The sequence below is a fragment of the Nycticebus coucang genome, chromosome 3, assembly GCF_027406575.1.
Source record: "Nycticebus coucang isolate mNycCou1 chromosome 3, mNycCou1.pri, whole genome shotgun sequence".
Lineage (NCBI taxonomy): Eukaryota > Metazoa > Chordata > Mammalia > Primates > Lorisidae > Nycticebus > Nycticebus coucang.
In genome coordinates this window covers 122,612,835-122,630,874 of record NC_069782.1, presented here as the reverse complement: position 1 = coordinate 122,630,874, position 18,040 = coordinate 122,612,835, and the positions used below count along the sequence as shown (strand labels likewise).

The following is an 18,040-nucleotide window of genomic DNA, read 5'->3' as shown; positions in this document are numbered from 1 at the left end:
CCTCATTCGAGGGGTACCTGACAGAAGACTTGAGAAATGTACTTTCTTCTGTGGGCTGTCAAAATGTTCCAAATCCAAAGGCAAATTGGCACGGTAGAGAGTCAGTGCGGATTTCTCAGGTGCCCAAGCAGCGTTTGGAGTCTTCAATGACCTGGCTTGGTTGTCTAGCTAGGAACCATCCAGAAGACGTGAGCTCCTCCCTTCCGTTTGTGTTACGTAGACCTAGCAAGCCATGAGTAAATGTTTCCACACTTGGCTTCATGGGACTGGCTCCACTCCATTTTTTAAAAATAGGGGGCATGTGGAGGACGACTTCTAGTCATTTTGAACTGTTAGCCAAGCAGAGAAAGCCAACAGCCCTGCACTGAAACAGCAGCATGGGCCCTGGAAGAAGCTGCCCACAGCTTCCCCACCCTGATCGCCAAGCAGGAGCAGCCCTGCTGAGTCAAGTTCTCCATCATTTAGGTTGCATGGTTCCAGCAGGCCCTTTCTTCCAAGGAATGTCAAAAGCGATTAGTACAGAGGAGTTTGGAGTGCAGGACCAAGAGGGGTAGAGCCAAGAGGGAGCGGGTGCCACTCCCAGAGCACAGACACTTCCTGGCCGCTGGCAGTAACTGGGGCTGCTGGTCCATCTCTCCCGCCCCTGCAGCTTGCTGACTGAGGCGGATGCAGGTCACACGGAGTTCACCGATGAAGTCTACCAGAATGAGAGCCGCTACCCAGGGGGCGAGTGGAAGCCAGCAGAGGACACCTACACCGATGCGGTGAGCAGCCCCCTCTGGAGAGAAGCCCTCCCATGCCATCACTTCTGCTTCATAGATTCGCTGGTAACCCACCAGCCCCCCGCCTGGGCTTCACCCTCTCTCCTGCTCCATCTTATGATCTGAACAGTCTTCCACTTACAACTGGAGCAACACAAGTGCTATGACAGTTACTTTCTAGGGGATAGAGATTGGCCCCATTTCACTAGATGTGGGTACATGGTAAAGTCCGGGTTGTGTGAATTTTTTTAGGGTAAATATTTCATTTTTAACTAGTTTTTAAAATCATAATAAAGGAAATATTCTTGTCTTTTAGAAATCCAAACAGTGTTAAAGAAAATGAAAAGTAATTCTTCTCTCTGTTCTGTACTCCATTACCCAAAGATAGCCATTGATAGCAGATATATAACTTCTTTTTTCCTTGCTAAAAAGAATTCTATTTTATGGACAGTTCTACAGCTTTTGTTTTTTACATAATAATATATCTTGGACATCTTTTGATAATCAGTGCATATAGATTTATGAGCTTTTAAATATAAATGTGTAGGGCCAGGCACAGTGGCTCATGCCTGTAACCCCAGCACTCTGGGAGGCCAAGGCTGGTGGATTGCCTGAGCTCACAGGTTTGAGACCAGCCTGTGGTCTTCTCTCTAAAAATAGCTGGGTGTTGTGTTGGGCAGCTGTAGTCCCAGCTATTTGGGAGGCTGAGCCAAGAGAATCGCTTGAGCCCAAGAGTCTGAGGTTGCTGTGAGCTATGACTCTACTGGGGGTGACAAAGTGACACTCTGTCTCAAAAAATAAATAAATAAAAATAAATGCCTAGAGCTAGGTGTCGTGGCTCACGCCTGTAATCCTAGCACTTCAGGAGGCTGTGATGAGAGGATAGGTTGAGGCCAGGAGTTTGAGACAAGCCTGGGCAATATAGTGAGACCCTGTCTCTACAAAAAATTTAAACATTAGCCAGGAATGGTGTCCCATGCCTGTGGTCCCAGCTACTCAGGAGGCTGAAACAGGAACATCACTAGAGCCCAGGGATTTGAGGTTACAGTGAGCTCTGATCAGACCACTGCACTGCAGACTAGGCAACTGAGTGAGACCCTGTGTCAAAAAAATAAATAAATAAAAACCCGTCCAACTGGAAAATGTTTTATTATATGCATCTCCTATCATTCATTTAATTAATTCCATCCTCATGGACATTTAGGTGCTTTTTTACTTGTCTTTAGTTTTTATAAACAATACAACAGTAAATATCCTTGTATATACATTTTTATTTGCTTATAAAAGTTTACCTTTAAGAAAGATCCTTGAAAAAAAATTAAAAAAAAAAAAATCCTTGAATTTGCTTGGTTACGGTTTAAATATATAAAATTTTGATAAATACTGCTGATTTGCTTTTCAAGGAGGTTTTATAAGTTTATATTTCTATCAACAATGTGAGAAAGCTATTTGCCTAAACACTCACCATCCACTTTATCATCTTTGCCAATACATGGATAAGTGGTATCCTGTTGTTATTTCAATTTTCACTCTCTTAATTTAAAGTGAAGCTGAGTGTTTTTCCACTGTTTATGGGCTACCTTGAATTCCTTCACTTATGAATTTTATTTTCATAACTCTATCAGTTTTATGAATACTTAAATCAGTACTTCACATAAACTTTGCTCAATCTTGTATGATTAGCATCATGAGCCTCCAGTAGCAATTCTCGGTACGTGAAAACACGTGACCACATGTCTTTAATCCATTCTTTGATGGGTTCTTTTCTAGCTAAGCTGTCATAAAGATTGTTGTAGCATTTTATAGTACTGAGTTGAACCACATGAAACTGCTGAGATTCCATCACTATGACCTACAAAGACAACAATTTTGCATGGTGCAGCCTAATACTTTCCCTAATAGTAAAGACAGAAGACAGTTTAAACAATTTGTGTACAGCAATTATGTGTAAAGATTAGAGACTTCTCTTGAGGAAAGTAGATCTCTAAGGTGGTATCTAAGTAAACCTGTGGATACTTTCGTCACATATGAGAAACTATTATCTTACCCTTTTCATCTTGTTGACACTATGCTTACTTTTCTTCTTTGTTTTTATTGTATTTTTTTAAAGAATGGCGATAAAGCAGCATCACCCAGCGAGTTGACTTGTCCTCCAGGTTGGGAATGGGAAGATGATGCCTGGGTGTATGACATCAATCGAGCGGTGGATGAGAAAGGTGACATTTCACATCTATTACCTGACGGGGGGCCCTGCAGCAGGGCCTTTCTGCTGCTCTATAGCAACTGGTCTGTTGCTGTTCTCTATGACTATTCAAATATAGAATCTGAGGGAGGAGCAAATGCTTTAACGGATGCAGGGTGGGGATGGGGTGTTAAGAATGAAAAACACGCTTATCTGATTGGTCTTGTTGATTAAAAAAATGAAGAATATCCAGTGATGTGTGGCCAACTGGTTGGGCTTTGAGATGCTTGATGATCCGGAAATAGAGTTTGGGAGGGAGCTGGAGTTTGAGCTTTCTCTAGTCTAACCATATCCCATGATCTCCCTGGGAGTATCCCATTCAGGGGCCCCCTAGCTCAGAAAGGAGAACTGTAAAATATTTTAAAAGTCACCCTATTAAGCAATAATACAGATTATTGACATAGCTTCTGGTGGTGGTGTTTATCTTTTTCTGTAATAGTAATTTAAAGTTAAGATTTCAACCGAAGAAAATTTGATTTCCTTCCTTATAAGAGGGAACAGTGAACAGAAAGAACTAAAGCTGATAGAGAAGACTTCAGTTCAGTTATAAGTTCCTCGCTGATCCTGATGCACACACCATGTTTCAGAATAATGATTAGCATTGATTGGGCAATAACTATGTGCTAAGTATGGCCCCTGTGCTTTGCATACAGTATTCCTTTGATTGTGTTGAAATAACTGTAACCCTATACAAAGATGTATTTTACCTTTGTAATGGAGAAATTGGGCTTTAAGTAGGTTACCAACTGGCAGGCAACTTACTTTGTAAACAGCCAGCACCCAGCAGTGTTGGGATCTGATCCCACGTTGTGTGACTACATGGCCCATGTCCTCCCCATTTGTCGCCTTCTGTCTCCTGGACTGTGTTTTATTCTTGGATGCTCTGAATCACCAGGAATGACTAGAGGTCTAGAAAATGAAGGCCAATTCCACAGCACAAAAAGACTGTTTTGAAGAGGGAGCGGGGGAATGAGGCTGGTTCAGTTTGGCTGAATCCCAGCAAAGTGAAGGAGCCGTGCACATAGTCAAAATCGGAGAGAACCTCTGGGACAGAGGGAGCGACTATTCCTGGAGGTTTTTTTGTCAATCTGGTGAATGTATTTCTTTTGGGTGACTGTTCACAAACTCTGTTCTAGGCTGGGAGTATGGAATTACTATTCCTCCTGATAATAAACCCAAATCCTGGGTTGCAGCAGAGAAAATGTATCACACGCATAGGCGGCGAAGGCTAGTCCGGAAACGCAAGAAAGATGTAACACAGACAGCTTCAAGTACTGCAAAGGTGAGGGGAGAGGAAGACGGTGAAGCAGGGAGGGAGTTCTGCCTCCCTGACCATATGGAGTTCCAGTGAACTAGATATTTCTTCAGAAGCTATTTGCAAGTCTAGGGCTTAATGCTGTGATCAGGAATTGTCAAAGTGTGCCCATCAAACCAAGAATGCCTCACCTGGGGGTACTTGCTAGTAATATCTCACCCCAGACCTACGGATTAAGAAACTCTGGGGGTGGGACGAGAAATCTGTAGTTCAAGGAGCCTCCCTGGTGATTCTGAGGCAAGCTCAGGGTTGAGAACTGCTATAGAGCTGTTCGAAGAAACTGAAATGATTTCAGCAGCATAATGTGGTAGTGCAATAACTCACAACTTGTAACGAGATATGTAAGGATTCAGATCTTCAATTTTTGTCTCGTCTGCAAAATGGGAATAATATCTATACCTGATTGGGGTATTGTAAGTTCTAAAGGGAATAATTGTAAATTAAATAGAATAATACTACGTGGCATATATAGCAGTGTCTGTGCATATGAGGGACTGAATATGCATCATCTACAATCCGTAAGGCCTGCATTTTATGACAGGCTCGGGATGTGGCCCAGTTCTATCAAGGAATATTTCTCAGACCTTTGATCATGTCCCTAACCTGCCTTACTCTTGGCTTTGTGAAATAGTTCCTTGCCACTATTAATATTACTAAAGGATCCGTTCCAAGATTGAGGTTAACCTGCATTTTACATTTATTCAAACTGAAAAAAAAATAGACCCAACATAATAATTATCCACATGACCTCTTATTCCCAAGATCCTAAATATTATTAAGTATTATTTTACATTTATTAAATCCAGTCATACTTGTTTTTTTTTTGGAGACAGAGTCTCACTTTGTCACCCTTGGTAGAGTGCTGTGGCATCACAGCTCACAGCAACCTTCAACTCTTGGGCTTAGGCAGTTCTCTTGCCTCAGCCTCCTGAGTGCTGGGACTACAGGCACCTGCCACAATGCCTGGCTATTTTTTGTTGCAATTGTCACTGCTGTTTTAGCTGGCCGGGGCCGGGTTCAAACCTGCCACCCACCGTATATGGGTCCAGCGCCCTACCCCCTGAGCCACAGGTGCCACCCTCCAGTCGTACTTTTAAGAGATCTAAATAAATATCTACCATTACAATGTCAGCTACATGATGGCAAAGACCCTGTCTGTCCCTCAAACGTTAACACAACCCTTGTTACAGAATGAATACTCTTATTTGTTAATGAACAGAGTATTACATTGAAAACCAAGATAAGGGCAGTGCCTGTGGCTCAAGGACTAGGGAGCCAGCCCCATATACTGGAGGTGGTGGGTTCAAACCCAGCCCGGGCCAAAAACTGCAAAAAAAAAAAAGAAAGAAAGAAAGAAAAGAAAACCGAGAGAATTTGTATATCCATACAAATTTGTATAATTTGTATAGTTTTTAAGCTGAAAAATACCATGCTTATGAATTATTAGTTATTACAGAAATAATATACTCTTATCTATTCATTTAATTATGGCAAGCTATGAGCTTAGTAAGACATTTAAACCTTCAGGGGGCGCTATCATCTTCCCCCCCTCTCCCCCCCCCATACATAACATGGAGATGATAATGTTTTCCAAACTACATCAAAATAGCAATGTTCTTTGAAACTAATGAGTGAGAAAACAGAAAGCAATTTGAGAAAGAATCCTCTTATTCTTCTTGCCCCCACGTCTGAGTAAGGAGCTCTTCCTGTGGGTGTGTCCACCACACACAACCATCCCATTGTATGGTGGCTGCCTGGTTCCCCTTCTAATTTCCCAGACACAGGGAACACTCTGCAAGGGCAGAGATCCTGTCTGTTTTTTCTTTTTCTCTTTTTTAATTTCAAAATATTAAGGGGTCTCTCCGTTGTTTTTGTTTTTCCTTTGCTGTATCGCTGGCTCTAGCATAGTGCACGGCACAGAGGAGATTTTAATATTACATATTTGTTAGTTGACAAAATGACTTGTTTTATCCACATAAGGACTATTATTCTCATCGTTAACATTTTTGCCTCTGTTTTAGGCCATGGAAGAATATGAAGACCAGGAGGGTTGGGAATATGCTTCTTTAATTGGCTGGAAATTTCACTGGAAACAGCGTAGTTCAGATACCTTTCGCCGCAGACGCTGGAGGAGAAAAATGGCACCTTCAGAAACTCATGGTGCAGCTGCCATCTTTAAACTTGAAGGTGCTCTTGTAAGTAGGCAAAGTGCAAAAATATTGGTGTAGAGAAAATATATGAGTGTTAACTACAACAGGGCCAGCTCTATAGAGCTCCCTGAAACCCCAGTACTGTGAGAGTCCACATAGGTTAGAGGAAAGTTACACATCATAGGTGCTGAACGACTGTTATGGGACAAATAGACCATGCACATAAGAAATGTTCTAAGTCAGGAAATACTACTGCAGACACACCTGTTTCACCTAACATTTTCCAAAGATATCTGTTCCGGGACCCTGTTTCAGGTAACATCTATTAACATCTCAGGAACAGGCTCCTTGGATCATGCTTTGGAAATTGCAATTGTTCAAGAAACCAAAAAAGTTAAACATACAGATGTGAGGGGGTGGAAATCAGAGGGATGGCTCCCAAAATTAAAGAACAATTCATATGGAAGCATAATAAAGAAGACAGGAAGAGAAAAAGCAGGCAGGTGGAAGGAGGAATCTGAAAATGGCCGTGGGTGGTCTAAACCAGAACGGTGGCCAGGAACCATTTCCCAACAGCCTATTTTTGTTTTCTGCGCTCTGACCTCCTGTAATCTGCTGCTGTCGCCCTTTCTCTTCCTCCTCCTGTCCTTCTAATCCACTTATCCTCCACATTGTTTTCTTTTTTCCCCTTTCTTTCAGCAGCAGGGTTTGGCGAACCCGGACGGATGTAAGAAGGTTGCTCCCACTTCCCTCTCTGCTGCTTTCTAGCTCAGCGACTTTGGGGGAGTCCCTGGGCCTATTTATCAACAGGGTGAATGGATAAGGAAATCTTGTAACAGTCGCCATTCCATTTGTGATTCTTGCCTCTTGGTTTGATTCTGTTTTTAGGTAGAGTTAATTGACTTTTCTGCCTCTTATCTTAGGGGGCAGACACTACAGAGGATGGAGATGAAAAGGGCATGGAAAAACAGAAGCACAGCGCCACCACCGTGTTTGGAGCCAACACCCCCATTGTTTCTTGTAATTTCGACCGTGAGTTTTAAACGTGACTTGGCCAATTCCGCTTCTATAACTTTTATCTTAAGAAAACTCTTTGAATCACCAAGTATGATTTTTTTTAAACTCTTCATGCAAGCATGGATCTCATTGTCATTGCTTGAAGAAGATTTTAGAAAATACAGTTTTAAAAACTCCATCATATTTGGGATGAAGGGTAATCAAATCATTGATTTTAGCATAGTCTGTCTAACATGTATTCATTCTAGCTAGGAAGCCCCCCCCAAATTATTATTTTAACTAGAAAAAAAGGCTCAACTATAAAGTTTGGTTTCAGTGATAACCTTCAAAATTTTAGACTGAAGCAGACCTTCTCTATGATAATAGCAAATACTTGTGTAGGTCTAAGCCTGTACCAGCAACTGTGCTTATAGTAATTTGTTTAATCCTAATAGCAACCATCTAAGATAGATGCTATTATTGTTCCCATTTTATAAATGAGGGAACCAAGGTGCAGGAAGATTAAATAACTCACCCAGTCTGATAGCTTGTAAGCACTAGAGACAAAATTGAACTCAAGTAATCAGGCTCCCAGAATCTATGCACTGAATCACAGAGCTTTGGTGTCTCACAAATTGTGTGTGTGTGTGTATGTGTTAATATAATAATAAAGAGAAGGAGTGGGAAGATTCTGAAATGTCAGAGTCACTTTCAGCAGACAGCCTTCTCAGATCCGGTGTTGAAGTAGTATAGAAAGCCCAATTTCTATAATTGCTGGAGACCCTGTTGCATGTTAAAGCAGACCCTAAATCCAGGAAGTTTATTTACAGCAAAAGCAATGCTCTCCTGATTGACACAGTGGCATTGAGCTTACTATAGCATTTTTAAAAATAGATTTTATTTTACAGGAAGTAAATTTTACTTTGGGAGGGCAACATTATCATTATATAGTAGAACCTCTGTACATGGACCACCCACGGGATCGTAACAAACTGGTCAATAGATGGAGGTGGTCAACTTAACGAAGTAGGCCTACTGTACCAATATGTACAGGTGGTGTGGGTTCAGTCTATAAAAATTAGGTCACCTTAAGGAGGGGTCAGTGTAGGGAGGTGGTCAACTGTGGGGGTCCTACTGCCCTCTATCCTATGAGGAACTAGATAGGGGTGCTAATAGGGGTGTGAAACATGTTATTATCTTCAAATATCCCACAAAAATAGCAGTATGCAGTATATATTTCTTGTAGATAATCTCTATCCTGTTTTACTTTATTATTTTAGGAGTCTATATCTACCATCTGCGCTGCTATATCTATCAAGCCAGAAACCTCATGGCTTTAGACAAGGATAGCTTTTCAGGTAAACAAAAAAATATGCTACACATTATTACATAGCAGGCTGTCTCGATCCTACTTTTCTTTCTTTCTTTCTTTTTTTTGAGACAGAGTCTCACTATATCACAGCTCACAGCAACCTCCAACTCTTGGTCTTAAGCGATTCTCTTGCCTCAGCCTCCCACATAGCTGGGACTACAGGCGCCCACCACAACACTCAGCTATTTTTTTTGTTGCAGTTATCATTGTTGTTTAGCTGGCCGGGGCCGGGTTCGAACCCACCACCCTCAGTGCATGTGGCCAGCGCCCTAACCACTGTGCTACAGGTGCCGAGCCTTGATTCTACTGACCAAGTGGATGCTTTTTGCCATTTCTAACAACAAAAACCCTCTTCATGTTGACATTGGTTTAGTATGCTTACAGCAAACTGCTCAGTCATTAGGCAAATAATTACCGAATGCTTCAGGCCCTGGTGCTGCGTGCTAAGGACACACAGAAGATTCAGGGTCTTTTGATAATAGTAAGGATTAATCAATTAAGTAACAAAAAGCACCAGGAAGGGTGATTTCTGATCTCTGTTTATACACATAGCTGTCTTTTTATCCCTGGACCCTTGCTTGATGGGAAGTTAAGATCTTTTAGGTTTTTTTTATAACTCTTAAAGTGACAAAAGGATGGCAGCAACTCTACCTGTTTGTGGCAACACCAGGCTTTTTGGCAGTTTGAAGTCCATTTTGATCCCATCTGATGCTTGCTCCCCAAATTTCTAACACCATGAAACCCCAAGGCATTATCATGCCTTGTGCCGACACCCTGGGAGCTTTTGGTGCCTTTGGACTAGTTCTGAGGGAAAGGCTGTTGGTAGGGGTGGCAAAGGACCGAGAACCTGCCTGCCTGGGATTTAAGTCCTTGCTGGTGGGACCATGTCAGGAGGCACCCTTTGGTATTTTCAGAGCATTCCTCTTCAGGACTTGAAGCCCAACAGAACTTCCCTGGGTCTTCTATGGAAACAGCTCTTAAGGCATTTTCCTGACAATCTGGCATGTTCACATCAATTCAGAAGCATATTTCAAGTGCTAATATTCACCAACATTTGTGAATGGTTTTCTTTTTTTTTTTGTAGAGACAGAGTCTCACCCTATGGCCCTCGGTAGAGTGCCGTGGCCTCACACAGCTCACAGCAACCTCCAACTCCTGGGCTTAAGCGATTCTGGTTGCAGTTTGGCCGGGGCTGGGTTTGAACCTGCCACCCTCGGTATATGGGGCCGGCACCCTACCGACTGAGCCACAGGCGCCGCCGGTGAATGGGTTTCTTTTCTTAACAAATTAGATCAGATTCGTGGTTATCCCTGGAATAAACATCTCCAAAATGTTTTCGAAGATATATTCAAACATTCTCCACCAGGGAGCACTCCATCACTGAAAGTCAAAGAATCCTTTCCCAATTACTTCACTGAAGTTGCGTAAATCTCTAAGCAGAGTCTTTGCAGTTTGAGATATAAGATTTATCATCAGGGCAGAGACAAAGAGTTCCATTCGTACCGCACAGCTGCCTTGCTACAAAACCAAGCACCCTTTTGGCTTATGCAAGAATTTCAGGTTAGACATTAGGTTTTTGCTTAGGTAGGTTGGTCCCTAGGTAACTACCAAAAGGGTTGATGAAATTATTTAACATAAAGGAAAACATTGATTGCTTCTTAGTATATAAAATTGCTTTCAGTTTATCCTCAAGTATAGTGAAAGAAAGATTTCTGCTTTTACAATGTTCTGGCTGTAAACTCTATGAGCAACCTTTTTAGCACCAGGGACCCAGCATCATGGAAGACAATTTTCCCACAGATGAGGGGGAGGGATGGGACAGGAGGTGGAGTTCAGGTCCCTAATAGGCCACAGACTGGTCCCGGTCCACAGCCTGGGGCTGGGGGACCACATAGCTCTGTGAGAGTCTGAACCTTTCCTGTTACTACTGCACTCTGAAGACCTGACGCTCAGTAAATATTTGCTCAATGAATGGCTTACCATTGGCATTAGCCACAATGATAATAAATAGCATTTACCAAATACTCCCCTTAGGAGGGGCTCTGTCCTAAGTAATTTATATGTGTTTCTTTTTTTTCTTTTGTAGAGACAGAGTCTCACTGTACTGCCCTCGGGTAGAGTGCCGTGGCATCACACGGCTCACAGCAACCTCTAACTCTTGGGCTTACGCGATTCTCTTGCCTCAGCCTCCCAAGCAGCTGGGACTACAGGCGCCCGCCACAACGCCCGGCTATTTTTTTGTTGCAGTTTGGCCGGGGCTGGGTTTGAACCCGCCACCCTCGGCATATGGGGCCGGCGCCCTACTCACTGAGCCACAGGCGCCACCTATATGTGTTTTTTTTTTAATTAAATCATAGCTGTGTACATTAATGCAGTCATGGGGTACAATGTGCTGGTTTTATATACAATTTGAAATATTTTCATCAAACTGGTAAACATAGCCTTCAGGAATTTTCTTAGTTATTGTGTTAAGACATTTATAGTCTACGTAATTTACATTCTTTGTATTATTTCATCCTACCAATACCATACCATACCAAAGCAGATATTACTTTCATTGGACAGAAGAGGGAGGATTAAGCATTTTTCCCCACAGTCATGTAGCAGTGGTGAAGAGGGGTTTGAACAACAGTGGTGCATCTGACTGCAGAGCCTGCATTCAACCACAGGGCAGTACCCTTGCAGAAAAAGACTGTGTGCCCAATTAGCCTTGGTGGGGACAAAGAAAGACCCCTCAGTACACATCAGGACCTCATTTCAGGTCCCTCTGCTGCAGTGGCACAGCCTGCCTCAGTGCGCCTGCTCCTTAGAAATCCTATTTCCTGGTGGGTGAAGAAAGTCCATGATCATTGTATCCAGAGGAAAGGAAGCCATTGCAATGAGTGGTTCCAGGGAGCTGGACTTTGGCCACGGCCCTGCTGTCATTCCCTTTTTCTATTTCAGACCCATATGCTCATGTCTCCTTCCTCCATCGAAGCAAAACCACTGAGATCATTCACTCCACCCTGAACCCGACATGGGACCAAACAATTATATTTGATGAAGTTGAAATCTATGGGGAACCCCAAGCTGTTCTACAGAACCCTCCCAAAGTTGTCATTGAACTTTTTGACAATGACCAAGTGGTAGGTAATTTAAAATTTCTAAGACAACTTGGGGGAATGATGGAGATTTGAAGGGATGTTTGTTGGGGAATTTAAGGATCGCTTGTTTCTCTAGGGCAAAGATGAATTTTTAGGACGAAGCATTTTCTCTCCTCTGGTGAAACTGAACTCAGAAATGGACATCACGCCCAGACTTCTGTGGCACCCAGTAAGGAACGGAGACAGGATCTGTGGGGATGTCCTTGTAACTGCAGAGCTGATTCTAAGGCACAAGGTACACTGCTGTGTTCTCACTCATATTTTCCTACAGCTTCTTAATACACCTGTTCATAATTCTAGGCACTATTTACTTGAACTAAAGGTAGAATTAATGTTGTTGTATTTGTTTCGCAGGATGGCTCCAACCTTCCCATTCTTCCCCCTCAAAGGGCACCAAATCTGTACATGGTTCCCCAGGGGATCAGGCCTGTGGTTCAGCTCACTGCTATTGAGGTAAGCTGCTCCTTGTGTTTTCTAGATCAGGTTAAACACATGTAACTATTACAGCAATCTCTCATATAGGAAAGGATTCCTGCCTCATATTTTCTTGCTATACACCTTCTCGACTTTGTCCAAAAACTTGAGATGATCTTTGAAATGACTTGTTGAAGGAACAAGTAGAGTCCATTCCAGCGTTCCTGAGAGAATCTAAAGTCCAGCTTTGCTGGGAGGCAGCAAAGTTCTGAGTTGCAGGTCATCTGGAGAACTGGGAGAGGGGCAGACAAGCCAGCAGAGAGCATCTATGTACAGAGGCAGATGTGGGGAGGGAGCCCTGGGCAAGGGTGGCATCCACCAGGAGGCTTGATGGACAGTGTCTGACCTGCTCTCAAGGCTTCCCCCTGTCCAGCCAACTAGCCATTACCCTGAGATTTCCCTTCTTCTCCAGCTATCTTGCTAAGAGCTCTCAAAGACTGAGGCAGGGGGCTTTCAACAACAGCTATCATTTCTGAATGTATGCAGATCAGACACCATGTTAAGAAGAAGTTTAACATCTCTGTGATAGATGATACCAGATCTTTTTGTAGATGAGACAGAGAGAGGTTATTTAACGCATCAGCGTTCAACATGGCCATGAGATGGCACAGCCAGGATTTCAATCCTACACTCTTACCTCCCCTGTGTTTATAGCCACTCAGGCAGGAGAAGGAAGTCGGGGGAGGAGACAAATCTGCTTTCCTTGAATGACCCGCAGGCTTGCTAGGATAATGTTGAAAGATATTTTAAGCAAATCTGTACAAGCTAATCTTAAAGACTTTGACAGTTATTGAGATAGAATTTTTCCTTTTGAATATTGTTTTTCATATGCTGAGTTTCCTTCTCTCTTAAATTTTTTTTTTAGATTCTAGCTTGGGGCTTAAGAAATATGAAAAACTACCAGATGGCCTCTATTTCATCCCCCAGTCTCGTTGTGGAGTGCGGAGGAGAAAGGGTAGAGTCGGTGGTGATCAAAAACCTTAAGAAGACACCCAACTTTCCAAGTTCTGTTCTCTTCATGAAAGTGGTACAGTATCAATATTCCATCATAGTCCACATGCAATGAAAGATGAATGTATATTCCACACACACAGGTTTATTTCCAAAATCTGGCAAATACAACAACCCTGCCTTGCATTCAGCTTGTCAGTGACTTTTCCACCTTAGATTCTCACACTATAGCAATGGTTTCTTTAAGCTTCAAACCACTCCAGTGATGCAGAAAAGTATCCACAAGCAATACTTATTTATTTCTCCAGTAAACTTTCTATCTATTCAGGTATCTATTACAGGCTCTTGATCAACACTCAAGGGCAACATATTAACTCTGAATCAGGCAAGGACCTGATACACTTCCTATAGGTGTACAACCAGAACCCTCTGGATAAGGGCTGGCTGGCTAGGAAGGGATCGCTGCAGGGGAACCCATATGGGTGGTGGGGCAAGACCCCAACAGCTCCTGGCTGTGCCTCACCTCCAGGCCCCCTCTGGGATGGTCCTTTTTGCTCTATCAAGGCCACCCTCTGGCTATTAGAAATATGAGAGCATCAGGTCTAGTTAATAGTCCTCTGTCACTGACCTCATGATACTTGGAGCCAGAAGTCACGTCTTTCCATTTTTAAAGCAGTCAAAGTCATAACTTTTACAAAAGTAAGAAAAAAATCTTTTTTACTCTATTACACAAAAGAGGCAAAAATAAAGCCATTTCCTTAGCTTGAAGGGTTGGAAATCCTGGAACCTTCCCATTCCTTTCCCCACCCTAGTCATATTCCTGCTCTTGATGTTGCTACACACTGCTCTTGTACTCTGAAATTACATGGTTCAGTCTCACATTTTACAGATGAGGAAATGGAGGCCTAGAGAGGGGAGGTGACTAATCCAGCCTCGTAGTGAATGGTGGCCACACATCTTCTTCCCCAGTCGTTATGTCCTGCTATAACTGGGTGCCAGCTGCCTTCATGCTCTGTGGACTTGGTCTTTAACCCTGACAGGTGGGCATTTCCAACCCTCTAATGCCCAACTTGAGGGAAACCAAGAGATTAACTAATTTGCACAAGAGAACACGGCCAGCAAATGGGCAATCAGGGTTTGGACAAAGTTGCCTCCAACTCCAAAACCCTCGCTCTCTCCTCTTTATTGTCCAATAGATGGGGCCACTTGTATGGCCAGAATCCCAGAGCGTTGTTACCCCTGAGCCGCTCCACCCACTCGTGTCCTTTCTCCATCCCTTCCCCACCTTCAAAACTCCAGTCTGCCACCCAGTAGACCCCGGCTCCTCTTCCTGTGCAAGGCCAGAGATACGAGTTCATCCAGAACACATGCCATGCCCAGCAAGCCCCTGGGTCAGCCAATTATTACTCAATCAGGCAATGTCACCAAAGCCACCAAATCCATGTGGAGGAACCAGAAGGAGTCAAGGAAGAATTAGCATCCCATCTTGACACTGAACTCCCAGGGCTAAAAGACTCCCAACCCCAGCTATTTCCCTTGGAGGTTCTCTTGACCATTTCTAAATGCTGCTCGGGCTTGGCTAGCAGATGACAAAGTCCTGGGCTTAGTGGCCTTGTGCACATCCGCTCTTGGGAAGCAGAGTACAGGTCAGCGGGAAAGCATGCTGGGTCCACATCACGTTGGCTGACATGGGGCACTTATCGAGGGCCAGGTGTTCTTCAGAGCAGTTCACATATGGCAATGCAACAACCTTGCTATTACTGCGGAGACAACTGAGGCATGCAGGGGTTCGAAAAGTTCCCCAAAGTTATGCAGTTCTTGCTGGCAGAGGCAGGATTTGATCCCAGGCAGACTGGCTGAGAGGTCATGCTCTTATGCGCTGAGCTGCTTGCCTGGCACATAAGTACCCAACTAATTACTCTGAGTCCCCTGGGCTATATGGCAAAATTGCCTTGGGTCAATTTTTGGCACAGCTGTCTCTGTCAGGTCTCATAAAGAAAGAGAAATGACATTTCCCCTTGTGACCCTAGTTACTGCCCAAGGAGGAATTATACATGCCTCCGCTGGTGATCAAGGTCATTGACCACAGGCAGTTTGGGCGGAAACCTGTCGTTGGCCAGTGCACCATCAATCACCTGGACCGCTTTCGCTGCGACCCTTATGCGGGAAAGGAAGATATTGTGCCACAGCTAAAAGGTAAAATGCAAGTCTACAAATAAGTCTGAGGAATTTTCTTGCATAGGTCTGATTTAGTCTTTACGAACCTTCTCAAGGTAAGTCCTATATATGTTGTCTAGATTTTGCAACCTTCAACACATGGTTATTAAAAACTCATTGAATACCAGACCCTGTTCTAGATGTTTGGAGAACAGAGGGGACCAAGATAGCCGTGTTCCCACTCTCTCGGAGTAAAACTCCAGCAGGAAAGAAGAAATGGAAATGGGTAATTATAGTCTAGAGTGAGACATATTTTGATGGAGAAATACAAGGATGCTCCCCACCCCCGTGCTCACCCACCATGAGCATCGAGGGAAGAGATTTTTATTTCAAATTGGAACAAACTGCTTTCCATCTGTTATCTCACCTCATTAACCCATCACAACTTTGTTGCAATGTAATTTGAAAGACGTTTGTTATCCACAGAGGAAAAATGTGTGATTTTTTTTTTTTTTCTTGGTTTTTGGCCGGGGCTGGGTTTGAACCCGCCACCTCCGGCACATGGGACTGGCGCCCTACTCCTTGAGCCACAGGCGCCGCCCACACAGAGGAAAAATGTAAATCACTTGTATGTAATTAATACGGAAGGAATAGAGAAAGGCATAATACTTTAGATTTCTATAATAAATAACAGCTAATGAAATCGCTAGTACCCATTTAATAGCTAGTTGATTTTACCGTACCATATGCCAAGAGCTGTGTTAGGGGCTAGGGTCTGAGTCACTAAGCAGTGCAGGACATCCGAGGGCCCCTAGTCTTGAAATTAGACCCCAGAGGAGGCTTTCATTCAGTTGATCTTTGCTAGCTTCAAGGCTGAAGCAGATGTCTTCTATTTAAGCATCTGTGCCTCTAACCAATTCTATTTAAGCTTCCATAAGGTTTGGTATTGATTATACAGAGCTTTTGAAACTCATCTGCTATGTGGGTCTGAGCATCCTGTGTCTCTGATTCCGAGAAGTGGGGGCAAAAAACCACAGTCAAATTTGAGCAAAAGCCTACACATGTTTATCAAGAAATGACCCATGTAAAACATTTTGTGCTGAATTGATGATGCCTAAATCAGCAACAAGAATTATTGTAACTGCAGGAATTGTTTTGTTTGGGGTTACTAAATGGTGAGAAATTATTTTCCTAGTGTTTTTCGTACTGCTTTCATGACAGAAGGTTCTTTGGTCAAAATACGTGAAATCATTAGGAAGCTGCAAATGCTACGAACTTTCTCTGGTCCCAGAATTGCTCGGGCCTGTTTGTATCTCCTGGTCAGGGGCAGGCTGGGATCCTCTCCCAGGGCAGAGGATGCTGGTTAGTGATCCTATGTAACTAATGTTGAGTATGGTCAATGCTTTGGAGAGCACAGAAGATGAAAATCCACACTTTCTTAAAACCAATGATTGGCTAAGAGTTGAGGTGTCTACCCAGTAGGCCTGATGTAGGAAGCGTGCAGAACCTGTCCTCTTCTCCTTCAGGCTTTGATTACAGGAGGTGGCCACGTGCAGGACTGATGATTCCAGGAGCTAGTTACTACTGCCTGTCTGCTTGTCTCCTGTGTTGTTACAGTTGCCAGGAGTTGCAGGGGCGCTTATCTTGGAACTACAGAGACTGTTTATATGTCCGGGGTGTCACATGAATATGAAACTGCCTCACATAGCAGCTGATGTACCATAGATGCTCAACAAATGTCAGCCTCCCCAGTATCTCCTGTATTGTTCCCCTGAACTCTGGTGTGATGATTAAAACACAAGCCTTGGGGTCTGACAGATCTAGGTTACTGCCACTTACTATTTGTTTAACCTGAAGCAAATGACTTGCTTTCTCTTCGGTTTGTTTGTGTTTAAATCTTGTTTTTTTTTTTTTGGTTTTTGGCCAGGGCTGGGTTTGAACCCGCCACCTCTGGCATATGGGACCAGCACCCTACTCCTTGAGCCACAGGTGCCACCCTGTGTTTAAATCTTTAAAGTAGGAATAATGGCACATATTCTGTAGGATTATTGAGGAATTAAGTGAGATCATCTAAATAAAGTGCTGAGCCCAGGGCCTGACACATGGTAGGTACCCACACACGTCTCTCCCTCCCCGCCTTTGTGTCCTATATGCCAGTCACGTTGAGTGAGTTCAACAGAAAGTTCTCTGACTTGGTGGGTTTGCTCCATCTGCGTTTTGGCCTCCTGTTGAAGTCTGGCTGCCTGACGCTTCTTCAGTGAAAGGAAGCTGTATCTCTCACCCCTCCCCAGGCTGCAGCTTTGGTACCCCCTATAGCGGAACAAACCAAAAAGCCTAGAGGCTGTATCTGAGCTGTTGCTCTACCCCTACAATCCTGAGTCACAGAGATGTGGGGGAATTGTACATAGAGCCAGGGCATGAGCCTTCTCCCTCTGCATACACTTTTTCTCATCTCTTTCTTTTCTCCTCTTTATTTTCT

At 43.5% G+C, this 18,040-nt stretch overlaps 1 protein-coding gene across 2 annotated transcripts in view; it reads left to right on the top strand.

Moving 5' to 3' along the window:
- MYOF (myoferlin) overlaps positions 1 to 18,040 on the top strand; it is a 166,125-nt gene that overhangs the window by 116,197 nt on the left and 31,888 nt on the right. For both annotated transcript variants that reach the window (XM_053582730.1, XM_053582731.1), the window contains 11 exons: positions 650 to 764; positions 2,872 to 2,977; positions 4,140 to 4,285; positions 6,340 to 6,513; positions 7,392 to 7,500; positions 8,745 to 8,822; positions 11,780 to 11,961; positions 12,056 to 12,214; positions 12,334 to 12,432; positions 13,319 to 13,480; positions 15,435 to 15,600. In XM_053582730.1, the coding sequence (XP_053438705.1) occupies positions 650 to 764; positions 2,872 to 2,977; positions 4,140 to 4,285; positions 6,340 to 6,513; positions 7,392 to 7,500; positions 8,745 to 8,822; positions 11,780 to 11,961; positions 12,056 to 12,214; positions 12,334 to 12,432; positions 13,319 to 13,480; positions 15,435 to 15,600 (1,496 nt within the window). The remainder of the gene's footprint in view (positions 1 to 649; positions 765 to 2,871; positions 2,978 to 4,139; positions 4,286 to 6,339; positions 6,514 to 7,391; positions 7,501 to 8,744; positions 8,823 to 11,779; positions 11,962 to 12,055; positions 12,215 to 12,333; positions 12,433 to 13,318; positions 13,481 to 15,434; positions 15,601 to 18,040) is intronic.